This window comes from Vespula vulgaris, chromosome 14 (assembly GCF_905475345.1).
Source record: "Vespula vulgaris chromosome 14, iyVesVulg1.1, whole genome shotgun sequence".
NCBI classification, from domain to species: domain Eukaryota; kingdom Metazoa; phylum Arthropoda; class Insecta; order Hymenoptera; family Vespidae; genus Vespula; species Vespula vulgaris.
The window spans coordinates 3,157,406-3,185,000 of NC_066599.1; the positions used below are offsets into that span (position 1 = coordinate 3,157,406).

Genomic DNA, 27,595 nt, shown 5'->3' on the forward strand with positions numbered 1-27,595 from the left:
AAAAATATCTTAAAGATAAACTTATTTGTGTACACTTACATATGAAGAGCAGGAGGAAGTATATGATAACTGCTATCAAATGTGTAGACGTCCAAACGAAATGATGAATATTATATTGGCCAATATGACGAATAATAACCTGAAAATATTCAAACTATAATTAATATAAAATAAGATTGCGTATCTATATGTATAAATATGTTATATGTATCTATATTTATATATGGATATATGTGATTTGCATTAAAAATTTTCCTAAAGTCTATAGATTGTACGATTGTACGATAGGACGAAGAGTAATAGAAACTACAGGATAATTGCTATTAATTATTTTCAAGATTAATTAAATACGACGAATAAGAACTAGACAAAATTGAAAAAGATTATTAATAGAGAAAAAGATTAAGTAAATTTATATATATGAATCTGTCCACACATGTGTAAATGTAAGTCGGGTATTCCACATATAATGAAGTATATTAAAGTCCAATATGATATAAAATAAGATTAATAAATCGTAAATGATTAAATCGAGCTTATAAAATATTATATATAATATAAATGAGAAATTATACGAACCAAAATTAACAAAGCAGGAACAAGTCTGAACACGTCTGGACGGCTGCTGATACAAACAAGAACTGCGAAGAGATGAACTAGGAAGATCGTCCTCTTGATCGTCCTTAGATTGTTTACACGTGTTATTGCCGATACTGTCTAAATACTACGTACAGAGCAGCGTATACAAAAACATGTATATAAATATACATATAGTAGTATATTATCACGTACGATTGTTTTTCTTTCGTTGCTTGCCGGAGACTCATTACCAAGAATTATTTGATAATTGGTGGGGGTATTTTGAAGCTATTATTTCTATGCTATCTTTCGCTCTTTGTTTAAGAGTTCATTAAAAATATTGAAAAAGAAAACTATAAAATCTATAATACATTTCATGGTCTTATCCTTTCATGTTTACTTTGTATTTTTACTATTTTTGTATTATTACTATTTTTACTTTACTATATCTACATGTATAAAAAATTATATATTCTTTATAAAAAAACAAATCACGAAAGAGAATGCGAAGTGTTAATGTACTTAATACTAAGTATCCAACAGGTAACTACATATGGAGACCCAATTGTTAATAAAAATGTAATAAATTCTGTTATAATATATAATAATTCTAAAATAAAATGATAGTTGCAAAAGTAAATTCGATGACGGATAACCTGAAAAGTATAAGAATTCCTGTACTATCCTATGAAATAATATAATTTCTATAATACTAAAGTAATCGCGATAAAGTTAAAATAAAAAAGTTTTATAATAACATGCGTAATAAAAACAAAATTAATCGGTACGTTTGTCCGTACTCGTTATATAGGAATAAAGATCTTTTTGGCTTTGAGAGAGAGAGAGAGAGAGTCGCCGTACGACTGTTTTTGTTTTGATCTCGTTCGAGAGATTTCTTACAAAGAAACAATTGATGTTTTTTCTATGCCGTATGTTACCTATCTCTCTCTATTAAGCCTCGTTATATATATTGAAATAAGATAAACTTACATGTCGTATCGAAGAGATGTATGGACTGATATATTCGACGCTCTGTATTGTAGAAATTCTTAGAAATCTGAAAGAAGTAAGATCATATTACTATAGAAAAAGATTAAAAGCGTTACGTACTGTGTAGGGAATATAAGGAGGTGTGTGTATGTGTGTATAATCGAATCCTGTGTATGTGTGTGTCTATATATGTGTGTGTCTATATACGTGTATGCATGTGTATGATCGTATATGAAAATCGAATTTAATACAAAATATCAATCGATCACAACTATTAACGCAATATTATTGATCAGAGCATCATTAAAAAGCGAGAGAAGTATCGATAATGTGAAAATAAAACAGGAAAATTGAAGAAAAAGTGCGACGCAAGAGCTCTCCGAGAGGCTGATTTTATTTTCGTGAATATCTTTTAAACGCGATGATGCCCAGATTTGCCGACGCGGCCTTATAAAAATCGTGCGTTTAGCTATCGATTGATATATAGGAGGACGGTGTACGTTAGAAAAAATTTATTAATTACCTGTAATTATGCGGAGCGACGAAACACCGTGTACACTTCTCACTGCGTCTAAGATGGCGACTAGACCACTGGCAAGGAAGGAAAGCAGATCCTGTGACGTCATCACAGGTACAACGCGAGTAAAAACAAATATTATATTTCTCAATTAAAAATAATAAAAAATATAATAGAAGTGCGTAAATAATACGATATGGATGACAAATATAATTAATTCGAATTTTAAACATAGACAATAATTTTCTAATGAAATAATTAAATTTTCTAACGATATAGAAATATTCAATAGATACGCACTTGTATCACAAGTACCTATATTATCTCTATGCTTTATATATTACGCGCGAAATAATGAGCAATTTTTAAATCGAAGTAATTCGATGATTTGATGTATTTACACGTATATATATCTAATATATATCAGTCAAATGTATCTTCTAAGTATATGTAAAAAATAATACTTCTTAGGATTTTTATTTACACATATCGAATAATTACGATCGCAGTAATGTATCATGTGTCGATAATAATTGTATATAATTGAGAAAGCGCGACTATCGAGAAGAAAGGAAGAAAAAGAAAGGAAGGAAGAAATGATACATATGTAATATGTACACAGAGAACTAATAAATTGAAATGTATATAAGCAATGCAATTAAACCACGAAAATATGTATTATTTTTAAACAGTACTAACCTATATAAATTCCAAGAACTGGACTGGCTTACAGATTTATATTATTTAGTAGAAAGTATCTGAATTCGAAGCGAAAACAGATACAAAAAAAAAAGAAAGAAACAATACCGATATTTTTTCACACAGACAGTAACATGCAAACGAACGTCGAGCTCGACAATACTGACACATTCGTAAAAACCGTATCTCCATATGTACATATATACGTATATTATATACACATCATTCTTCAAAAAGTACGAGAATTCGATCGCATATATACAATCACGGATTATGTTTCTCATCCTACACATACTCAGGAAATGACAAAGAAAGAAGTTGATTTACCGACAGTAGATGTTGATCCTTCAAACAACGAACATCCTTTTGATTCCGAACACGAAAAACGATGCAGTAACAGTGATTCTAATTAGACGCTCTACTGTTCTATCTCGTGAAATTCTTGAAAATCTGAAAAATGTGAAATCTCAATTAATATAGGATACAATTAAAAGTGTATGTGAAAAAAGGAGAAGATTAGAAGAGTGATGTGTATGTATAATGTGTAAAAAGTCCATACGTGTGTGTGTGCTTGCGTACGAATATATATGAAAATTGAATATAAAACGAAATATCGATTAATCATAATTATAAACGTAAAATTGTTGATCAGAGCATCATTAAAAAGCGAGAGAAGTATCGATATTGTGAAAATCAATTGGAAAAGTGAACAAAAATCGACGCAATAACTCTCCGGGAGATCAACGAAGGACTGATTTTATTTTCGTGAATGTCTTTTGAACGCCATAATATCTCGACTTGCGAACGCGGCCTCTTAAAAATCGCGTGTTTAACTATCGATTGGTGTATAATAATCAGGTTTACGTTAGAAAAAATCTGCTGATTACCTATAATTAACGAGAGGGACGGGGCGACGAGTTTGCTTGATACGAACTGAAGTAGCAATGGCGTCGTCTACACCGTGAAATTAGTTAGTGAAGCTAGAAACAACACGTATATCTGCGTCATTTTAGAAATAAAACGCACTAATAAATGTATTAATTTTTTTTAATATTTTATTGAAAAAATAGCACAGAATATAATATTCAATCGCAAAGAAATCATTGAGAATGGTTATCAAACATCTTAGTGTTTTCTATAAGTCATAAAATTCCCGCCAAATGAGTAGATTCCCGCGTAATGTACCAACCTATGCTTCTCTCTCCTACTTCGGGAGTCAAGAAATAACTAGGTAATAAATCGAATAATCAATGAATTTAACTTTCTATGATTAATATCTCTTGTAAATGTTTGGAAAGATATTTAATTATATTTGTCTATAGATTGTCCTATAAATATAAATTATTAAATAATTTCTATTCGAAAGTATTTATTATGTACTCGTTGGTAGGCAGAAGTTCTAATGGCTTTGAAAGAAGAAGAAGCTGCAAGGAAGAAGAAATTGATCGGAATAAGGTAAGAAAAAACAGAGATTTAGTATAGATTTCTGAACATTATTGATATATATAAATTTTGAAAAGCATTAGGATATTGACCAATATCATATTTTGCAAAAATATCTCTTTTTCATCGCAAAATTTGCGAACAAAAATACTCTCGTTCGTGTTGTCACACAGATGCTGCACACATTGACACAAATCCATGGAATCGAGTGTAAAAACATTGGCTACAATCTGTAGAAATACTGACCTGTGTAAGTTATTACGCTTCATTCGTTATTTCTTAAAAAAATTCGTCCTTTTGATGCAAAGGTAAGCACAAACACATACTTTTTCATTTCTTGGTACACATTTCCTATGTAGCTACTTAAGAATTTCGAATTAGTTTTTATTATATTCCGATGAGTGAATATCCGATGAGAATCTATCTTTCTAAAGGCGAAAGCTCAGAAATTGATATTTTCTATAATTTTACAATTGTTTAAACAGTTTTCATGTACATTCATTACAAAAAACTAATATATAAACAATAATACATTCGTTTAACAACACAATGACCGTATCATCCGAGAAACAAAATAATTTCAATTTAATATTTTAATATTTGCCAATTTTCATCACAGCATCATTGATTTCGTGTAACATAACATACACGACTTTTATTTACTTTCATTATTATTTTGTTAGTTTCCTTTTGTACGCCAACGAGTGCACATCTCAATAGTCGCAGACACACGCTCCGCAAGTAAGAGAGAATAGTTAATGTAAAAACATTAATCGATCACTCGTTCATTCAATAATCTATACGATTTCTATCTTTATAGAATGAAACGGAGTGGTGGGGATACTGTGCCACTTGGGGGAAATATAAGGCGGCCGCCCTTGGCAGTGGGTCCAGTCATGCCACGAATTTCCACCATTCAAATCTCAATCCTCGCGGTACGCACGCTCCGCAAGTAAGAGAGAAGAGTTAATGTAAAAACATTAATCGATCACTCGTTCATTCAATAATCTATACGATTTCTATCTTTATAGAATGAAACGGAGTGGTGGGGATACTGTGCCACTTGGGGGAAATATAAGGCGGCCGCCCTTGGCAGTGGGTCCAGTCATGCCACGAATTTCCACCATTCAAATCTCAATCCTCGCGGTACGCACGCTCCGCAAGTAAGAGAGAAGAGTTAATGTAAAAACATTAATCGATCACTCGTTCATTCAATAATCTATACGATTTCTATCTTTGTAGAATGAAACGGAGTGGTGGGGATACTGTGCCACTTGGGGGAAATATAAGGCGGCCGCCCTTGGCAGGGGGTCCAGTCATGCCACGAATTTCCACCATTCAAATCTCAATCCTCATGGTACGCATGCTCCGTAAGTAAGAGAGAAGAGTTAATGTAAAAACATTAATCGATCACTCGTTCATTCAATAATCTATACGATTTCTATCTTTGTAGAATGAAACGGAGTGGTGGGGATACCGTGCCACTTGGGGGAAATATAAGGCGGCCGCCCTTGGCAGTGGGTCCAGTCATGCCACGAATTTCCACGAGTTCGCATCTCTAAACTCGCGATACGCATGCCCCACAACTCAGTACAGAATTCGATCACGCATTCATTCAATAATATATACGATTTGTTTTGTTTTAGAATTAACATAAATCTTGAAATATTAAGGGACTTAGAAACTCCAACAGGATGCCACTACAGCGAGAATTGACGAAGATTTTACGCAAGTACAAGGTGGTATTACTCATATTTTCGTATTTCTATACTATTTCTTTTGTTTTAGACTTCCACTGTGCACTGTCGGAGGACTTTGAAAATCTATCTCCACGAGAGGACTTAGAAATTTTTGCTCCTTTGGGGGACTGAAAATCTTTCTCTACGAGTGGACTTAGAAATTTTCGCACCTTTGGGGGACTTTGAAAATCTATCTCCACGACTAGACTTAGAAATTTTCGCACGATGCCAAATTCCAGCAAATATTAACAAAGACTTAAAGTAAGTATATTTTTCTATCGTATATTTGTTGAATAATTTATACAGTTTTCATTATAACAATGATACTAATTATTTCGTTTGTATTTTTGTTTCAGAACCTCGTTGCAATCGCGCGCATTGCAATGATGTAATCAAGGGTTAGTAGCGCTAAAATAAATTTATCGCGAAGTAGAAGCAGTGTTTGTTCGTTCGCGTGTCGCGATTTAAACCATAAGTGTTTTTGCATAGACTGCGTGCAATGCAGTCCTTAGAGTCAGTGTTTGTTCGCGTAGTTTTTTCAATTTTTTAACAGTCGCACTGACTGTATTTATAATATATAGTAGAGTTTCGCGAAATAAATTCAGTGTCCGTTCGTTAATAAATAACTACCGCGAATTAGAGTCAGTGCATCACTGAAGAGGATCTCGACCAACGTCGATGTCGACCTACCTCATTTTCAACCAACTACGAATCATCCACCCTCAATTTCGACCTAAATCGCGGTCGAGTGTTTTGGAGCCATCGCAGAACTTCTTAAGTAGTGAGTTAATTTTTAAGTCCCTCCGATCACTCAATCATGTCGAGGACGAAAGGTCCGAATCGGCACGAGTGATTGGTTGTAATTAATAAGTAAAAGAGCATTGAGTGACCATTAGTAAACGCTTTGTCTATTTTTCGTTTCAGAATTTGTTTAGAGTTGCGTTATATTTATTAGTTTTCTTTCATGTTTTAAAGTAAACGATGGTTTTAGTTCTTTGTCATTAACTGTAGTTATCGAATACTGTTGTAGTTGTTAAGACACGAAGCAAAGAAGAGGCTATATGCCGTAGACGCATCCACAAATTGTGGCTCAAGAGGGCAACTATTAGACTATTGAGTTATTTTCGAAGGTTTGACAAAACCCTTCGAAAATGGCTCTCAGTCACATTTTAATTTTACCATGTGGTCACTCAAAATGTTCTTATGTAATAATAATAATGACTTCAGAAACACGGACAACGTTACATTCCATCTCTCTTCCCGCATTGTTACGTGTATGCGTAATAGAACGTGTAATAAAATTATTACATATTTTATTCATTTTTCTTATTAAAGTCGAGTAGTAAATTTTTCTTTTCTTTACATTTTATTTTCTAAAGTGCAATTAAATTTATAATTTATTATTTTGATAAAATCAAATTCTATATTAAAAGCATTACTACGAAACGTATAATATGTTACACTTATAAGAGATTACAAGCTGGAAAAAATAAAAATACACTGAATAAAAGTACGTATGAAATTAAAACACACGCTCCCAGATTTGAGGAAAGTTCTATCTTTTATCACGTTACGGGAAGAGAATATTCGTTTAGATTACGGTCGAGAATTTTTCAATTTGATTTTTTCTTATAAATTTAAATTTAAATAAATTCAGAATTATTCCATTTTAATTACTTTAGTTTCTATCGGGTGGGACCCTTGGGAGGGGCCCTCGGGTGTGGGCCTTAGGCGGGTTTCGTTCTTTCTCTAGGGAAAAATTAAACAGATTTGTGGCACACTGATTATCATCTGGTCAAATGATCTTTCAAATGTTTATCCATTATTCTGAGTTCTATATTTCTCATGGGCACGTTTCTGTCTTCTTCTCTTTTTTCTTTTTCTTTTTCTTTTTCTCTTAGTCTATTACTTTTTATCTGTTTCAGGTTAGATCATCGAGGGACCGATCATAGAGGGATCGATCATCGTGAAATTAAATTTTTACAGGGAAGTACTAATTGTAAATTTGTTTTTTTCAGTTTATTTAATTATTAATTTATTTTTTAATTTATATTATTGTTTAATGATATATTTGATTTTAATTATTATATTTTTTTAAATTATTATTTGACTTTTATTATCTATATTTGCATATAATTTTGCATATAATTTTGCATATAATTTTTACATGTTTATCTTTTCTTCTTCCATTCTTTTTCTGTTTCAGGTTAGGTGATCGAGGGACGGATCATCCTGGGATTTCTACACGGAAGTTAAAGGAACCTCTCTGCATATAACGTTTGTTATACGCAGGGAGGGTATGTCTCCTTGCTTCCGTACGCGAATGATAGGGAAAACACTCACGCGCGTGACGGCCGGCACGCGCGTGGGTGTTCGCGGACGCGAGATAAAGTCCTACCGAGGACTACGTTTTGATTTTGAAATCGAAATATAGACACGACCGGTCGTGTCTCGAGATGTCTGAAGCCGACGGTGTGGACGGTGGAGCAATCTGTAAGCGGGGTTTTATACATCTCCAGTTTGCTGAGAAATCTGAAGCTCCCGAAGCGGAAAGGCATCTCGGATCGTGGATTTTAGAGTAGAATCTTCGTTAGCTCGCGGGTCCCCAGATGCAGCTACCTCCAAGCGGTGGGACCTGGGTCGGTAGTACTTGCGATATATTCAAATCTATGTCTAAATTATATCTAGAATCTATAACCATATTATACATATTTTGTAAAATCTATAACTAAATTATATATATAATTTAGTTAGAACACAAGTACTACCGGGCGAAAGGCTGCATATTTCAAAGTTTTTCTAAAATCTCTTTTCTGTCTGATATGAATTAGACGTTAAATTAATTACATTTTAATTTGTTAGTTATATTTTGACTGATAAATAAATTGAATATATCGAAATTATAAATTAATAATTTAAGAAAACGCAAAGAAAACTTTTCTTTCACATTTGCGTTTACTGCCATTTTTATTTATTCTCATTTACTTTTATTAACTATATACTTTTATTTATTATATTATATATATTTTAATATATATATATATACTTATATTAATTACTTTTATTAACTTTTATCAATTATTGGTCTCGGGTGGGACCCTTGGGAGGGGCCCTCGGGTGTGGGCCTTAGGCGGGTTTCGTTCTTTCACTAGAGAAAAGTTCATTTTTGATTTTCAAAAACTCATTTTTGCTACTCTGATTTTCGTCAAGTGAAATGATCTTCTAAATGCTCATGCATCGTTCAGAATTCTATTTTGCTAATGCACATTTACGCAAATACTCTCGGTTTCTTTTTTCCATTTTCTCTTCTTATTTTCTACTCTTCTCTTTGTTCTTTTACTTCTTCTTCTCAGCCTCTTTTACTTTTTTTTTCTCTTTCAGATTAGGTCATCGAGGGACCTGTCATCGAGGGACCTGTCATCGAGGGACCGATCATCGTGATAATAGATTTTACAGAGAAATTTTTAAGTATAAATATGTTTTAGCATATTATTTTGCATGTAATTTTTGCATATAATCATCCCTTCTGTTTTACTCCTTTTCTGTTTCAGATTAGGTGATGAAGGGATCGATCATCGTGAAAATAGGTTTTACAGAGAAATTTTTAAGTATAAATATGTTTTAGCATATTATTTTGCATGTAATTTTTGCATATAATCATCCCTTCTGTTTTACTCCTTTTCTGTTTCAGATTAGGTGATCGAGGGACCGATCGTCGCTACACGGAAGTTTAAGGAACCTCTTTGCATATAATCTCTATTATATGCAGGGAGGGTATGTCTCCTTGCTTCCGTACGCGAATGATAGGGAAAACACTCACGCGCGTGACGGCCGGCACGCGCGTGGGTGTTCGCGGACGCGAGATAAAGTCCTACCGAGGACTACGTTTTGATTTTGAAATCGAAATATAGACACGACCGGTCGTGTCTCGAGATGTCTGAAGCCGACGGTGTGGACGGTGGAGCAATCTGTAAGCGGGGTTTTATACATCTCCAGTTTGCTGAGAAATCTGAAGCTCCCGAAGCGGAAAGGCATCTCGGATCGTGGATTTTAGAGTAGAATCCTCGTTAGTCCGTGGGTCCTCAGATGCAGCAACCTCCTCGAGGTGGGACCTGGGTCGGAAGTACTTGTGCTATATCCAAGTCTCATGGTACCCAAGTATTACCGGGCGAATGGCTGCATATTTTAAAACCTTTTCCAAAATCTTTTCCACATAATTCCAAATTAAACGTGGAAGTTCATACATTTTACATTCTCTCTTACATCTTCCGTATATTCGGTAATAAATACACAGTCATTTCTATTCGTTGAAACGCAAAACTCTATAGTTATTGAAATAATTATTCGAGATTAATTATTATAATTTCTCTCAGGTGGGTCCCATGAGTGGGGCTCATGGGCGTGGGCTTCTGTGCGGGTCTCTTCTTTTAGTATCGCAAATAGAGCTCTATTTTCGTATACTGGTTTTGATCGGGGTGTATCAATATTGTACATCTATCTTATCTTTTCTATTTCATCGTTTTCACACGTGCATGTGTTTCATTATACTTTCCGTATATCCTTTCTCTCTTTTCTTCTGAATTCTGTCTTCTATATTTCACGTGCGCGCATGTTTCGGCTTTCTTAGTCTTCTGCTTCTCTTCCTCTTCATGGATTTCGACATATCAGCGAAAGGTTCGATTCATAATCGATTGCTAGACGCGAATACGGGTAGGATAGTAAGAACACTCGCGCGTGTGTCGGTGGGCACAAGCGTGATGTTCTCGGGCGCGATTAAAAGTCCTACGGTAATGGACTACGTTTGATTGCTAAACCGAATAATGACCGGTCGTGTGTCGGTTCGTGTGCTGCCGAGTACTATGGTGTTGCTATCCGTAAGCGTGGACTAACCCTCCTCCAGTTAGCCGCCTTGATTCTCGGTTGGTACGTGGACGCCGCGAACGCGAATTTAGAGTAGAGTCACCGTTATTATAACACTCCCGGGAGTGTCGGGCGCGATTAAAAGTCCTACCGGGGACTTCGTTTTATAGAACGCCGATTATTTGATCACGCCGGTTACGCGAATTTTAGAGTAGAGTCCCCGTTAATCCGTGGGTCCCCAAATGCAGCAACCTCCAAGCGGTGGGACCTGGGTCGGTAGTACTTGCGATATATCTAAATTTAAATCTAAATTATATAACGCAAGTTTTACCGGGCGAATGGCTGCATCTTTTAATACCTTTACAAAATCTCTTTTCCATTTAATTCCAACTAGATATCAAATTAATTCCATTTTACATTGGAAATCAGTCGTTGCATGAATTATATACAATGAAGTCGTTAGAGTCAGTGTTTGTTCACATCCTTTTTTACCTTTTTAAGTTGCACAGAGTGAAAATAGTATAGTATTGATATTTATTAATGCTGATAAATTAAAAAGCTTAAAAATTGTATGCATTTTTATTATTAAAGTCGAATAGTAAATTTCTAAAGTTCTTTTCTAAAGTTCAATTAAATTTAGAAATTTTTATTTTTATAATATCAAATTCTATATTAAAGTCATTGTTACGAAACGTGTAAAATATGATATTGGCGGGGATATATATGATAGTGAAAGTTTATTGAAGTAAGGTGCACGCAAAGATACACACGATATAATTAATTCAATGTAAATTTATTACTAAAAAAAAATCTATTACTAGTTACAAATGTTTCGAATTGTCATATAATAATTTAAACAATTATTCTAAATTAATTATTCTAAATTAATTACTTTACTTTCTCTCAGCAAAGCACTCTTTCTCTTTTTCTTTTCTTCTCCTTTTCTCTTTTCTCTTTTTTTTTTCTTCTCTTCTTCATTCACTCTTTTTCTTTTTTCTTTCTCAACGTAGGTCGAATGATGCCGTGAAATTGATTAAAATTATTGTTGAATCGATGAAACATTGAATCGTTGAATCGTTGAATCGTTGAATCTATAATACAAAAAGGTACAAAAACAATTAATTATATGTTCCATATGGAACCAATATGTTTGTGAATGAATGAAAATGAGTAAAAAGAAATATATGATTTGAATGACGAACGAGAAAAATTATGATTGGAAGAAAGAAATAAATGTAATTTGTATCCAGACGAAGTTTACATTCGTCGGCAAAGATGAAGATGAATTTTTAAATTCACACTTTCGATCATAACAATATTTTTCTCGACGTAATCCTCTTCCACCGAATATTCCGAAAGTGTGTTAATGATTCTAATAACGCAGCGAACGCGAGTATAGAATAAGATTAACTATATTCATATATATAAATATGTGTATGTATAGATATAATGCGCAAATGCGATTTGCATATTTAACATAAATGCTATACAGTATGAAGTGTAATATTATATAAAATAAAATTAATAAACCATGAATGATTAAATCAAATTTATAAATTTATATATATATATATAATATAAATGAGAAATTAAACGAACCAATATTAACGAAATAAAAAGAGGTTAGAATATTTAGACAATAGGTTATACGAACGAGACTACGTTCGTAGGGATAAACAAAGAAAATTATCTCAAGGCCAAGTTCTCAATTGTCTCTTTTGATTGTTTACATGTCTTTTGCCTGTCTCTCTTGAAATTCTACGAATAGTATAATGTTACATAACATGACACACATATTATATATATACATAGTACACATAACCTACAATGAAATTTTATAACACTCGCTTGCTTTCTGTTTCGCTCTTTGCCAGAAGCTGGAAATCCATCGACGAGAACTGGTGAGCATATTTTTAAACTGTTATCTAGATCTTATTACCATTTTTCTCTCTCTCTATTAAGATGTATGTACTTAAAAAGAAATAGACTTACTCGTGCGTGTAAATACGATAACATTATTTCTATCATACTGCGTAGGTTTTCTAATTTATAAGCTTCTTGGAAGGCTGAAAATTATTAGATTGATATTAGTAAAGTAGAAAATTAATTCCGTAGAAATGTAAATATGAGTGCAAGATGAATCGATATGTATATACGTGTAGGAAAGATATTTATATGTATATACGTGTATTTACGTGTATATGTAGCTATATGCATAGACATGTATTTACGTATATATGTAGCTATATGAAATCGTATATAAGACGAAATCCAATCGATCGCGATTAATTAATGAAAGATTATTAATTAGAGCATCGTTAATAGACAATAAAATTATCGATGGTGCAAAAATATAAGCAGAAAATTCGAAATAGAAAACGTTTCGAAGGGGAAGCAGAGAAGCTGATTTTATTTTCGTGAATATTTTTTAAACGAGACAATGCCACAACACGCGACATTCGCGCGTGGAAATCGTGTTCTTGGCTATCGATTGATATATAAAATAAGAGTATACGTTAGACAAAATTGTTATATTACCTGTATTAATTAACGAAACGACAAAACTCCTCTGCAAACAAATCACAAAATAGTTCAAAATGGCAGTACTACCAACAGCAAAAAAATTAAGTAAACTCTCGTATATGCTATACAATGGCTCCCCCTTCCCACGAAACTTGCAATTTTTCGATCTATTATAAAAAAATATCGAAATATTAAAAATATAATATACACTTATAAACTGTCTAAATGAATACTTTATTAATTCAAACCATGAGAATTAATTATTACAACTCGATATCTATAGAAATGAAGCTCAAAACTGATCAAAAAAAAATTGTAAGGAGTGTTCATACTCGTGCGTACAATTATTTTCCACACGAATATCTTTTATTTTGCATGTTGTCACAACTCGTCAACAATCAATGAGAATCAATGAGAATCAATTGATATATTGAAAGATGCTTTATATTAGAAAATATATATTAATAAACTGTGATTAACGTGACGACGAAGCTATATTACGATCTTTTGCAGTACACACGAATTACTTTTTCAGATTTTCGATACAGGCTTTATTTTCTATGAAAATTACTCTTAAGAATCATTTATTTTTTTACATAGGAACTCTTAATAAACCACGTCTATAATAATAATGGCGATATTCGTAAAGAGTGGCAGATTTGAATTGTACGTGAGAAATATTACGATAACAAAAAATTACGTAATAAATCTTTACAAAATCTCTTCAATAAACTGTTACATATTAATTAATAATTCTCGTATGATATAATCCTTAAATTATTAACACTTATTATTTTGAATTAACTATTTATAAAAATTAAAAATTCAGTGCACTTTTTATAAATATTCTATAATTACGAGCCTGTGAAGCCCTATCGACTCGCCATCTAGTGTTGAAAAAAAGCACTAATTACTAAATTGGAACATAATTGTATTAATTATCAAATTATTGCAGTTGTAATTTTATTAGTCAAATAATAATGTTGTCAGAACATTTCGTAAAACTAGTCTTTCGTGCAAGTGAATATACATAATAATATATGATAATATTAACAATATGTTACATTCATATTATTAATTGAGACGATTTCTTTTATTTAAATACAAAAAAAGAAATATTAATATATTTCACGAAATTTCGAATATGTACACGAATATAAGTGCTTATCAGAGATAAACCCCGTGTGTGTGTGTGTGTGCATATCTTTTCTCCGTTTAGTTTATCATAACAATTGGATATCAATATTACTTGAAAGCAATTTTTTCTCTAATTTTTTTTCACCTGCACGGCCTTGATGTTCTTCAGGTAAAGTAAAGAATTTTAATGACTGCATGGTATGATAATACTAAATACCATTATTTCTTCAAATGACCAAGTATTTATTATCTATATCTCATTATAATTATAAGGTTAGACGATTTAAAAAAAAAAAAAACAAATGAATCGTTTTTGCGCGAAAAATATTTTGTATTTGTGGAAACATCAACGTTGTGCGCATGCGCATAGTTCAGAGGGAATATCGCTTACGTAGCAAGCTCGTAACATCAGTCTGCGCGTTCACAGCATACGAAATTAGATCGTAATTAACAAAGATAACCTGCATTCAATAATAATAATAACCTACGAAGGATTCACTCTCTCATCTTACTTAATCGTTTAAATAATTTACTTATTATTATAAATTCAAAATATCTTTACGTTCTATCAATATCATGTTTCTATCTTAAAAGTTATTTATAAAAATTGTTCGTCATCTTTGTTATCCATGAAACATTTTTGTTTTTCGAGATAAGACGATATTAATAACAACACCGTAGACTAATTTTAATCACGAATAAGGTTAATACATATCTGTATTCCGAATCAGATTCTGATAGATAATTAATAGATAATGAGGCTAGATCCTAAGAGAGATCAGATAATGGAAAGACGTGTGTACAATGTATCACACACACACACACACATATTATACATTAGTTTATCTATGTATATGTCAGCGTAGATGTGCATATGCTATTTCAAGATAAGACTATAAGAGCATCATTTTCAAAGGACTTACGTAATTATAGAACTACGACGTTAGCTACGATCCTTCGCAGTAGGTTTTTTTACGATTAATTAATTATCGACCTAAAAACCTCGTCTACGTACTAGAAGCGTAAAGTAAAAGAAGGGCTGATAAAGACAGAAAGAAGAAAAATAAGGAAGAACGAATAGTTTATGTAAATAAACTAACAAGGACGTTCCTTCGTAATTCGATCTCGAATCCGTCGGCTATGTAATAAAAAAAGAAATAACATAATGTATGTGGTTGATGTTAACATTCGACAATATTTCATTCGATTAACAAATAAAATTAGTTACTTAGTCATACATTTAATTACATAATGAAAAGTTTCGTCGACATTGACGAATTACTCCGTAGACACGCGTATCATTGACTAACCTCTTCGTAGATATGTCACGAATCATCAATAACTTATTTGGTAAATGCACACTGTAAAATGTCGAGTGATCATTACTCCAAATAATAATCAAATAATTAGTTTAATCGTTAATTGCAATTGATAATGATTATAATTGATTTCGATTATAATCGTTGATTGAATTAGTCTACGGTGTTGTTATTAACGTCGTCTCATGAGAACAATGTTTTCGTTTAATTCATGACGTTGTATCGTATCAATCCGATACTGTTGGAGTTCACGAAGTGTTCTGTTTAAAACGCATTACGAGAGACAACAGAGGAACGACCAAACGCGACATACATACATACATACATACATACATACAACATATAACAAAAGGAATGGAATGGTATATACGATCGCTAAATTTGAAGATATGTAAATAATGGTTTCCTTACCCATCGGAAGTTGATCACACTCTTCAGAATTTTAAATAGGAACAAATAAGGAATGGAGAAAAAGAAGATTTTGAAAAAGGGATAAGAAACGTTCATAAAGGTTCCGTTATGAGTTACGTTGCTGGATGAAGGAGCAGAGGCAGCAGATCGTGTATCGAGATAAGTAACGAAGAGGGAGAAGGAGAAGGAGAAGTGGAAAGAGAAAGAAAAAAAGATGAAAAAAGCAAGGAGATTTCACGTATAAATATACACTCCTCGAACGTATAGAAGGGAGCATAGGCGAATGGTCAAGGAAGCGAAGTAAATAAAAGAAAGAAAAAAGGAAAAGAAAAGCGCGCGGATAGTACGTAGTGGGGGTATAAGATCGGAGCCATCTGTCATGGCCGATACTCGGTGCGTGGATGTAGTTTTGGTCGGTCCGTGTCGGCGCGCGGAGCGTCCTACTGCTGGTGTTGCAGTGAAAAAAGATGGGCCGAAATAATGGGCAGACGGTTAAGCGAAGAAGGCGTTAGCGATCTGACGATCCTCGTACCGGACGATTTTTTCGATAAGTCCGGGACGATGGAGTCACGGCCACGACGAAGTCGATTACGGAGCGTCGTCGGGATATGTTTCTTTCTCGCTTTAACCGGGATCGTATATCTTGGTTACTTTTGTCCGGATCACGTGTGTGCCCTGACCAATCGACAGGACGTCAAGGATTCCGCGAGAATTCCAGAGGGTCTCTCTCTTGGAGCACCCGCAGCTGCCTTGTCTTCTGTTTCCATCGAGCTTGACAAGAACGGTCTCTTTTCTGTACATCCTGCGTTTAAGCTTCAAAGTATACAGGGAAGCCTTGGATACGATGATGTCTTTGCCAATGATACTTTTCAATTTGACATCAATGCTCATGACGTCATGGTTTTCCTGCATATTCAAAAGACAGGTAAACCTTCTGTCAGAATAGATAAAGCTGTGTACACTTATCTTATGTAAACTCGCAAATGTGCTCATTTGTTTTATCTGTCTTATTCGTAACCAATATTTCTTTGAGATGGATCCTCTCAGTATTGCATCGATTATAGGTTCTATGTTAAGATTCTGTGTTAAGTTATATTTTAGAGCTTAACCATAGATTTCTTTGGCTAAAGGCCAAAGCAATGCAATAGCATAATAAAAGCATGGAAACTTCCCTTCTGACCATTGTGTAGTCAAACCTATGCATTATTCATTAGGCATCCTCAAACCTGTAGGTTCTATCTTAGAAAGAAAGAGAATAATTCAAAGATGTTTAGTTGTTTAGTATGCTGTAGGCTTATGTCTTCCCTTGATTATCTACAGTTTTCCTTCCCTTATTTTTTTTCTATTAAAGAATAAGAATTAAGTATATGTATTATCTGTAATAATGTAGTATTTATGTTGCTGAAAAAAACATTTATATATTTTATAGCTAATTTGTATTGCTAATGGCTTTCTGTTAAAGGGGGAACATTGTTTGGTAAACATCTAGTAAGAGATCTGGATCTGCAGAGACCATGTTCTTGCCAGAGAAGACGTAAGCGCTGCCTTTGTTTCCGTCCAAATCGCAATGAAAATTGGCTTTTTTCTCGGTACTCTACTGGTTGGAAGTGTGGGTTACATGCTGACTGGACTGAATTAACTAGTTGCGTTGATTCTGAGTTGAATAAAATTGAAGGGGAAGGAATTAAGCGTAGATATTTTTACATAACTATCATAAGAGATCCTGTTGCACGTTATTTGTCTGAATTTCGACATGTGCAAAGAGGTGCAACATGGAGAGGTGCACGTCATTGGTGTGGAGGAACTCAAGCTAATATACCACAGTGTTATAATGGACCTAGTTGGCAAGGAGTTAGTTTAGAACAGGTGATATTAATATATTAAATAGTAATATAAAAAAACTAAAAGTATACATTCTGCTCATAAATTATTTGTTAAAAAAAAGAACCAATTGCAAATATTCCAAATATGAGAAAAACTATATTTTACAAGTATACTATTACAACACAGTTTTATTTTTTATCTGTAGTTTTTCCATCTTATTGTTTTGCATAAATAAAATCCTTGTTAAATGACTTGTTATTATGCTCATGAATTCAAGGTCTTCTAAATAATTAAATACTGCAAAGAGTCATTATATATGGATAATTCATGCTTTAAGATAAAACAAATAAAAAATTTAAATAAAGCTGATATATTGCTTAACTCTCTATGCAATGATATATGATAAAAAGTAAGGTTGTAGCTCTTTGATTGATTAAAATTATTGTTTGTACAGTTTATGGAGTGCCCATACAATTTGGCAAGCAATCGTCAAACAAGAATGCTGGCTGATTTGTCAATAGTTGGTTGTTACAACTCTACGCTTAGCAGCTTGGACAGGGATCGTCTTATGTTGGCTAGTGCCAAACATAATTTACAATTTATGCCTTTCTTCATGTTGACTGAGTACCAGAAAGTAAGAATTAGAAAGTTACAATATAAAATTTGCATGAAAGCATGTTATTAATATTATTAGTAATTTATCTAAATTATTCTTTTGATATATTTATAATGATACTGTAATAGTGGAACAGTTCAAATAACAATAATTTACAAGTTTTATATTTCATTTGAATTTTTCGAATCTTCTATTAATTTTTCATTTGGTAACTGTACTAATAGTATAAAATGTAACTTGTTTTATTGTTTCATTGTTCATCTGAATGTTTAAATTTATACATGTAACATTTCTTAATGTCAAAGAATTCTATATATATTTCTCTTATCATTATATAGTTGAATTCATGGGCTTAAAGTTTAGCTAGGCTTAAAGTAAATATTTATGTTTCTCTGTTTACCTTTAACATATGTGAACCATAAGTGTATTCTGTGAGCTTGTTGCCTTTAAAATTTTTTTTTGCTTGCAGGTTTATTTTTATTACCAAGTAATAATTTTTCATGCTTATATGCTATAATTTTTAATATAATATAAAAGAAAATATTTCAATTATAAATGTGTTAATATTATATGAAATAATGTCTTATGTTAAAGTTAAGATTTATAAACAATTATTAAAAATATTAGGTGGGCCAGTATTCATTTGAAGAAACGTTTGGAATGAGATTTGCTGTTGCATTCGAACAGCATAATGCCACCCTTAGTGCAGCTACTATGGCCACTCTTAACCCAGAACAATTAGATGCAGTGCGTAGACTTAACAAATTGGATCTGGAACTGTATGATTTTGCAAAGAAACTTGCATTTCAAAGATTTAGAAGACTCAAAGATCGCGATCCTTACTTCGTGCAACGATTTCAGCACCTTGGAGAATTACCCTCCAGACAAAGTGCCACAGAATTTAATTGGGACTCTGTTATTGAAGATACAACAGATAACGAATAATATGTGAGTATATTGACAGACATTATCGATGCTTCGCATTCGCGAATAAATACAGCGGTTGCACTGGATCTGAGTATCTCAGGGAAAATGCCCTTGGAACAGAATGCTTTATATACATATAGTTATCAGACGCATTTGTTGCGTGAATTTTACCAAAAGTGTTGTAGAATTTTACATGGACAAGACCAAAGAGAGCTCCAAGAACCTTGGTATTATCCTTGGTACTTTTTCAGTGGTTTCATGTAAGAATAGAAGTCAGATAATTATAAAAACAAACAAACAAACTTTATATATTCTTAAAACATTTGCAAACACTCTGTGAAAGCTCTTCCATATATGTACATGGCTAATATAACTTTGCTTATAATGCTGAGAACCAGCTATAAAAGTACTGATTTTTCTTCTATATGTGAATATTAGTTCATGAATGGGATTGCATCTATATTTGTTAAAACAAACTTTTATAATAGATACACATGTAGAATTATAACATTTTATGCGTTCAACAGGATTCAAGGGATTTGTACAAAGAATTAGGAATAGAACTTCTATTTTATTGTGATAAAATCTTCATATCTTTATATATGTGCACTTTAAAATGTAGTTTCAATACTGAGAAAAATCATAATTTCTTCAATCATAAAAAGATAAGGTTCTATTTTATTTTTACCAATCTCACTCTTGTCTAATATATTTATCTAAAAATATCATTCTTATATAAATATAGAGTTATTTGACATTTCAAAAACATTAATATATCTAATATGTGAATTACAAGATTTATTATATCACATATTACAAAAATACATTTTACAAGTATATATCTTTTTGTAAGTAAAAATATATAGATATTACATCTTTTTAAATATGGTATTAGCTTTTCTAGGATATGACCGCAAATAATTACAGATTTGATTAGATATAGAAGTTTTAAATAAATTATCTCTCAGTTTGAATGCATTTATAAGGAAGAGTTACATACAAATGAATAATACTTATGATGACAGCACTTTTAATTAATACAGGATTAATGCAAGTACAGTTTTATATCTCAAACAATTTAGCTTTTGGCTTAGGGTTGTGACATCTAGTTATTAAGTATATGTTTCGAACTATTATTATTATTTCAAAATAATTATTTATCGATTACTTTTAATCATTACAATATAATACACACAACCTGTGTGGAAACAAAAACATTTGATATTATATCATATAAACATATAACCCTTGGTCCTGAGAACAAAAGAAAGATCTCAAATCATTGTTTTATCTCTCTTTAGATTCATGAATAGTGTGATGAATTATATTAAAAATTATCTAACATTTTATCAATTTTAGACATAATGATAATTTTAATTGGTAGTAGAGCTTTTTAATAAATCATATATAGATTATAAATTACTTTTGTAAATACATCAAAAGATATATATTTTGTAATTGGATTATTTGCATTGTCAAGGAAATGGTATTAGGTTTATTAAAAACAATTTACATAGTTTAAGTGATAAGATTTTTATGAAAGAAATTAGTGACAGAGGCAATACATCTGATAATTATCATGATATTGAATAATAAATATTTAATTATATAATTATGATAAAACAGCAACTTGGTTTAGTATGTAGTATTTCTGATAAAACGATCAAATGGCGTCCAAAACAATGAGTGCAGTCTGGTAGAATTACTTAATATATAATATGCGTAACTTTTAAATAATTTAATGAAATGAAGTTATAGATATATTGGTCACTAATTATATCTCTCAAAATAAAATGGAAAGCGTGTTAAATTTAATTAATTATTAATAATTACTGCCTAATGAGAATTATGTGCAATACAATTCGCTGGGTTACCATTATAAATATTTCATATCATCCAGTCATAAACTAAATGTAATATATCTTATACCTTTTTAGCAAATATTTTATATATCATTAAGGCATAGGTTGCAAGGGCTCTCTTGGATATATTAATGTTGGTCTCTCGAATGAACACAATATTCCTATAATAAAAAAAAAAAAAATAATAATAATAATAAAATGAAATAAAAAAAAAAAATACTAGTAAACCAGTGCCATGAAATTGCTATTTTACACATTATAAATATGTCTATAAAAAATACATAAATTAATGTTTAATGGGATTAAATCAAGTATAGGTAGAGATGATAGTTGCCATCAACAATAATAAATTGTAAATTTGTGTGATGTGTATTTTACAATATAATTTATATATCTCTCATATTAAGAGTCATATACAGAGTCACGAGTAAGAAAGGGTTAAGTAACATACAACGATTTCTTGGTTTCTTTTTTTTAAATTTAGATTTCATTAATCTCAATATTAATTTAGCTAGATATAACTCTGTATATAGCTCTAACTTAAGTTATTACAAAAGCACATTGTTTTCAATCGAATGACCTACTTATAAAAATACATAATAATTTATAGAAATACATAAACATATAATTTTCATAAAAATAATATTAAGGACCAAAGATTTACTATGTTTTGCAAGTATTTAAAATGCTTGCAGTACAATCATAAAAACAACCTTTTATATGTGACACAAAAAATGCTCATTATATGTACAGTAAGCAGAAAGCAAATTTAATGCAAGGTTGCATTTCTAAATGCATCGAAGAATTTATCTCATTATAATACAAATCATTAATTCTATATTACTCTGTATAAACAAAGTTATTTCTTACCGACATTTGGGATAATTATAACATTTAATAACTGTGTCACACAATATTAATAACAAAATTAATAACAAATTTTATCAGTTTCCTTAATTTTGGAAAATCTCATATTTTATTAATTGCCTTTCGACTAATGTCTTACAATTTCTTTGTAATTGTAACAAGATTTAGTGTATTATGTAAAGAAAACCAATTAAGGTTAAAATTTTTTGTGCATTACTTGGGATTGTTAATTATTTTTAATATTTATGTAATTATATATAAAGATACGCATATATACTCAATATATTAGTTTGGATCAAAAATTAGCTTTAATGTTTTAAATTTTCGGTATCTAAATATGTTATAAATTTATTGTCAATGAAAAAAGCCATGACACTAGCCCATTAAAGCAAATAAGAATAGGCCTAAGATGTTGGTATTTTATTAGTAATATCAGTGTATATAGTATCATACCGTTATTTCATTACAAATCAATAATTATACATAAAGATTCGTGTAAACATGATACACATACATATGTAAATAATTTCGCGTGTGCAGTAAACAAAACATCATTAATAATAATTAATGATCAATCTACTATTGTACGATTACATATATACATGAGGCATACATATTATATTGTTATTATGATTTATTAAACTCTCTGTTGCTAAACAACCAAATTGGAAGTTTAGTAACAGTAATAAATATGGAATATATGTATACCAAGTTTAAGTATACTGCTAACTTTGTCTCTAAAATGAATGTTGTAAACTTTTTAATTTTAATAAAACTAAGAAGGTCTCAACAAATTGCACAGATTTACTTCTAATAAGATTATTAAACTATTAATATACTCGCGAAATAAAAAAATGAAACTGTAAGTATTAGACAAAATGTTTATTTTGCAGTTGCTAATTAAATTATATATATATATATATATATATATATATACACACACATATATATATATTACATTATAATAAAGATTTTTTATTCATGTTATTGTATATAATCTTTAACTGCAGATAGAATTATATATAATTATCGCAACATTTGTTCGCGTTTAGAATGGACAAAATGTACTTTGAGTGAACAATTTAAAACTGTCTGATAATTAGCCATTTCAATATTATACACATTGTGTGTATCGTTAAAGTAACGATTGTTCTACCATTATTTTTTCAAAACCCATTGGTGGAGGATGAGTAAAATTATCCAGAATTAAATCTAGTATAGCTCCGTCGTCAACTGAAAGTTTTATCATAATATAATTTTTATAATATAAAATAATAATATTAATCATTGTAAAATTATATGAAGATAAAATTGAAACAGACCATAAAGCACAGGATAAATAGTGCCTTTGATACCAATGATTGGGGCTTCCAAAGATTTTCCGTTAACATAAAAATTTAATTCTATGTGATCATAGGATACTCCCTAGAAGATTACAGGTTATTTTTGTACTACATTTTTTTGCAAATCATATAACTTATAATTCTTACAACAATATCTCCTTCTTGAACAGGATTTTGAATCTTGTGCAACTCTTGTTGATTGTGCCTTAAAATGCCATCGGAATTAAGAGCCCAACTTTCATTGTCACTTCCTCCAATCGCAGTATTAAGATTTGTAGATTTGTTAGCTAATCCAATAGCCCATATTCCACTTTGTTGTACTTTAACTTCAAAATAACTCTTGCTTTGGGCAAGAGGTACATTTGTTAAGGCACCACCACGTCCGCAAACTCTTAAACCTTTTCTGACTATAACTACTTCATGTCCTGAGAATTCAAATCATGTAACTGCATCAGGATAGTAATGAAATTGAAAAAACATATTCCTTTGTAATAATTTTCCTACTTTGGTTAGACTCGACACAAAAAGATTGTCATTACCAACCAAATACTAAATCAATATTCATTGTTATTTGTTTTTTATAATCTTAATTCTTTTGATATTTATTATTGATAAAATATATTATAAACGACAAACTTCAAACGTAACATTAAATTTTAAATATAATAAATTCTATTTTGACAGATGTCAATGAAAAGATTAATAGATACGTAGAGATATATTTCCTGCAAATGATTAGATTTACTTGAAAAATTTTTCTTCGAAAAAATGATGATTACCCATATGAGTAGTATCCAAAGTAATCGGATTTGGTTCTTTTTTTGGAATTTGGTTTGCTGTGAATCCAATACCATCAAAACAATTTCTCAAACAGCAAAACATCTTTTTTTTTAATCTTTTGACCGATCTATTCAAAAAAGTAAACACAACATCGTATCATTCGCATGAGGAAAACATTAATTTTTCCTCCACGAAAGGTGATTTATACAAATTTTTGTTCACTCTTTATCACTTTATTTCACGGAAATACCGATGAGATCGTTAAATATATTAACAAAGCACAGTGTTTTGTAGAAAATTAGCAGGTACTTTTATACTCTGAAAGTTCGTGCGACTTATTCAAAACTTGTGTGTGTAGTAACAAAATGGCTTCCCTATTGACACATTTAATCGATATTACCCTTTCTTTCTTATTCTTCTTACATTTTTATACGACGAAAAAAATAGAAAAAAAAAAAACAATTAAATTATTACTTTTCAATATGCATTAACTTTTTTATAATAAGAAATTATTTAGATTCGTAAAACGTTAAATACAAATTGAAGGTTAAGTCTTGCAATATTTACGTTGCACGCAATTTCGATGCATAGCAAATTTTAATCATTATTTCTCAAATAAGATAGGTTTACTTATTAGGAAGGGAATACAAATAATATTACAAGGTTATAAACCAAATTGGTATTTATTTATTTATGTATGAATTTATACTCTGCTAGGATACAGCATCTGTAATATAATAAGAGAAAAATATATATCTATATAGAATGTTAGGATTTATAGTTTATATTTGAAGAACGTATACTTACAATTCTAATGCGGTGACCCATAGCCTTGGCTGGTAAATTTCTTTTAAACTTAGCACGAACTGAACCACTAGTACCATGAGGACGTGTTACTTTACCCCAAATAGCTCTTACTTTTGTTTTCTTTGTTGTCTTTCCAGGAACAGGTGTCCTATTCTTAGCCTGGAAAAATAAATATTCATAACTACACGTTCTTATTGTCAGAATATAATAATATTTTTATATTGCGACACTCACTTTGTATACATAAACACATTTCTTTCCTATATAGAAATCGGAATCACTTTTTGTTCTAGCGCCTTCAACCTTTAAAAGGGCAGTATGTTCATGTTGATTACGAAGACCACGCTTGTAACCAGTAAAAATAGCTTTTGCATAAAGACGTCCATGTCTCTTAAAAGGCCTCTTTTTCAAAGGAACAGGTTCTGAAGCCTTTTCTACTGGCTTCTTCGAAGCCTTTGTTTTAGATTTAGGAGCTGCAACTGTGTCTGCCATTTCTGTGAAAAGTTTATCGCAATAAGAAAAATACAAAGAAATATAAATGTTATTTATATATCATATATATTCAATTCCATAAGTATAAACTTTTTTGAGTAAAACTCATTAGATTGAGTTTTTTGAAGCCTCTACTATATGTATGAAGTTAATGTATTATTTTTTTTAACAACAAAGAGACAAATTGAAATCTATGAAAATATTATTTTATGATAGAAGATCAAATCATTATTTCACATGTTTTTTATGTTATATGTTGACGACACAAACACCGTAACATGCACGTATTTCGAATCTGTCGAGATCGAGAGATCATTTGCAAAATGTTGTTAAATAAAACTTCGAATTGCACGTTAACTTCACATCAAACAAAATCTCATTATTATTTATCTATTTTTTTCATTAATTACAGATATTTTTATAAATAATTACAGAGCACACAGGGAAGAAACGTACCGGATATTTATCATGAACTAAAAGAAACAGGAAACTCTGACCCTCTGGCGAAGATATTTTCAACAAAAATTTGATTTTACCGACCGAACCAATATATTTAAACTATAGATGTCGCTAAAGGTTTATTTCTTGTAATGGTTCTAAGGAACTATTTTGCGTAATTGGCGGATTAAGAGTGATGTCTTCTTTCGACTTCTACAAGATTTCCAGGTTAGTTTTTTTTTTTTTGACAATTTTCTTTTTAATATTATAAATTTCGATGTTTTTAAAATTTATCTACGAGACATGTGTAATCTATCTGTATAGAGAAAAAGTAATATTAACGATACGATACTCAATTCGCTTTATAATTTTTTTCTTTTTCTGTTTTTTGTTTCTATATAACCACATAAATTCTTTGCGATTTGTCCGAACGAACATTCGACGTGTTGTTTTATTTTGATGTAAGATAATATGTGATTACTATTAATGAAATGTTCAACAATTATTACGAACACACACACACACACACACATATATATATATATATGTCATAAACAATTGAACAATATAGCAGTTTTCAAAAATAAGGTACTGTCGAGAACAAAGAATCTAATAATTCATGCCTATTATGACAAACAATGCATACATCAAAGTGCCCACTGTCGCGTGAATAATATAATTTAATTTTGTATAATATGACAAGGATCATTCATTGTAGTAGAACTATAGAGTATTACAACGAATGGTTAAAGGAAATTTGGTCGGTAGTAAATTCTATTTATTGATCGTTCAAGTTATAGATACAAAAGGGTATCGGCGCATCGGTTTTACAGTACTTTTACCATTTTTTCGTCGTTATTTTCTATCGCTCTCAAGGTTGTTACGAGCAAATTCGAAATCGAGTATTCCGCTTCGTGAAGCGTGCAAATTATCCGATGCAGAATGTATACCACGCCTGCGTGCAGAATCTACCGCATTTCGAGCTTTACCTTCGGTTACGATCCTTTCCGTTTCGTGAATGGTCACGATGGAAAAGATCGTTCTCTGATTCTCTTTTTTGCTTATCGAAAATTTATCGTCGATAAACGTATTTACTCGTTTCCCTTGAAGATTTATTGATATTACGATTTTATTTAACGATATCAAAAAATCATTTTTTTAACTTTTTTATCAGTCGATAAATAGATAACATTAATAGTAATTTTAGAATCTACTCTTAATCATCGATTCCGTAGTTTCAAAAAAAGTGATTCTCATTCAAGTTAAACGTTCGTCCACTGCAATATAATATTTCAAAAAGAAAAGATTCTCTCTCTCTCCCTCTTTTTTTTTGTCGAAAATTGATTAAACGTTTGTACTCGTTCCCATCGAAAATTTGATTTAACAATTTCAAGAAATAACTTTTCCAATTTATTCACTATC

General features: G+C 31.2%; 3 protein-coding genes and 3 long non-coding RNA genes across 46 annotated transcripts in view; 3 read left to right on the forward strand and 3 right to left on the reverse strand.

Annotated features, from left to right (window-relative positions):
- The first annotated feature begins 5,777 nt into the window (after window positions 1–5,777).
- On the forward strand, window positions 5,778–7,907 carry LOC127069142 (uncharacterized). Its single transcript, XR_007783375.1, has 3 exons — window positions 5,778–6,228; window positions 6,324–6,748; window positions 7,893–7,907. It is a non-coding gene; the product is annotated as an uncharacterized LOC127069142 (long non-coding RNA).
- A 3,696-nt stretch (window positions 7,908–11,603) lies between these two features.
- Window positions 11,604–16,498, reverse strand: LOC127069095 (uncharacterized). Its single transcript, XR_007783328.1, has 4 exons — window positions 13,599–16,498; window positions 13,366–13,517; window positions 12,820–12,893; window positions 11,604–11,918 (listed from the first exon to the last, which is right to left on the reverse strand). It is a non-coding gene; the product is annotated as an uncharacterized LOC127069095 (long non-coding RNA).
- Window positions 16,499–16,500: 2 nt separating this feature from the next.
- Window positions 16,501–21,693, forward strand: LOC127069088 (heparan-sulfate 6-O-sulfotransferase 2). Its single transcript, XM_051005784.1, has 4 exons — window positions 16,501–17,142; window positions 17,680–18,083; window positions 18,496–18,675; window positions 19,285–21,693. Exons 1-4 carry the CDS (start codon window positions 16,698–16,700, stop codon window positions 19,600–19,602), a joined length of 1,347 nt encoding a protein of 448 aa, XP_050861741.1. The 5' UTR covers window positions 16,501–16,697; the 3' UTR covers window positions 19,603–21,693.
- A 99-nt stretch (window positions 21,694–21,792) lies between these two features.
- On the reverse strand, window positions 21,793–24,827 carry LOC127069091 (SPRY domain-containing protein 7). Its single transcript, XM_051005787.1, has 4 exons — window positions 24,436–24,827; window positions 23,804–24,081; window positions 23,636–23,738; window positions 21,793–23,546 (listed from the first exon to the last, which is right to left on the reverse strand). The coding sequence occupies exons 1-4, from the start codon at window positions 24,536–24,538 to the stop codon at window positions 23,449–23,451; spliced, it is 582 nt and encodes a 193-aa protein (XP_050861744.1). The 5' UTR covers window positions 24,539–24,827; the 3' UTR covers window positions 21,793–23,448.
- A 273-nt stretch (window positions 24,828–25,100) lies between these two features.
- On the reverse strand, window positions 25,101–26,283 carry LOC127069092 (60S ribosomal protein L35a). Of its 2 annotated transcripts, none has more exons than XM_051005789.1 (4): window positions 26,192–26,283; window positions 25,478–25,737; window positions 25,244–25,402; window positions 25,101–25,163 (listed from the first exon to the last, which is right to left on the reverse strand). In XM_051005789.1, the coding sequence occupies exons 2-4, from the start codon at window positions 25,733–25,735 to the stop codon at window positions 25,140–25,142; spliced, it is 441 nt and encodes a 146-aa protein (XP_050861746.1). In that variant the 5' UTR covers window positions 25,736–25,737; window positions 26,192–26,283; the 3' UTR covers window positions 25,101–25,139. The 2 variants fall into 2 exon arrangements, with proteins under 2 accessions (XP_050861746.1, XP_050861747.1); XM_051005790.1 differs by lacking the exon at window positions 26,192–26,283 and adding an exon at window positions 26,168–26,191.
- LOC127069093 (uncharacterized) overlaps window positions 25,737–27,595 on the forward strand; it is a 32,567-nt gene continuing 30,708 nt past the window's right edge. For all 40 annotated transcript variants that reach the window (XR_007783304.1, XR_007783298.1, XR_007783295.1 and 37 more), the window contains exon 1: window positions 25,737–26,401. This is a non-coding gene — a long non-coding RNA (uncharacterized LOC127069093). The remainder of the gene's footprint in view (window positions 26,402–27,595) is intronic.

Excerpts from the sequence above, each read along its gene's own strand:
- LOC127069092 (XM_051005789.1), bottom strand. The coding sequence starts at position 25,735 with ATGGCAGACACAGTTGCAGCTCCTAAATCTAAAACAAAGGCTTCGAAG. Across the intron at positions 25,403-25,477 it reads AATGTGTTTATGTATACAAA|GCTAAGAATAGGACACCTGT; the intron begins GTGAGTGTCGCA and ends TTATTTTTCCAG. Across the intron at positions 25,164-25,243 it reads TGGGTCACCGCATTAGAATT|ATGCTGTATCCTAGCAGAGT; the intron begins GTAAGTATACGT and ends ATTATATTACAG.
- LOC127069088 (XM_051005784.1), top strand. The coding sequence starts at position 16,698 with ATGGGCAGACGGTTAAGCGAAGAAGGCGTTAGCGATCTGACGATCCTC. Across the intron at positions 18,084-18,495 it reads AAGGAGTTAGTTTAGAACAG|TTTATGGAGTGCCCATACAA; the intron begins GTGATATTAATA and ends TTGTTTGTACAG. Across the intron at positions 18,676-19,284 it reads TGTTGACTGAGTACCAGAAA|GTGGGCCAGTATTCATTTGA; the intron begins GTAAGAATTAGA and ends TAAAAATATTAG.
- LOC127069091 (XM_051005787.1), bottom strand. The coding sequence starts at position 24,538 with ATGTTTTGCTGTTTGAGAAATTGTTTTGATGGTATTGGATTCACAGCA. Across the intron at positions 24,082-24,435 it reads TTTGGATACTACTCATATGG|GACATGAAGTAGTTATAGTC; the intron begins GTAATCATCATT and ends TTGAATTCTCAG. Across the intron at positions 23,739-23,803 it reads TTCAAGAAGGAGATATTGTT|GGAGTATCCTATGATCACAT; the intron begins GTAAGAATTATA and ends GTAATCTTCTAG.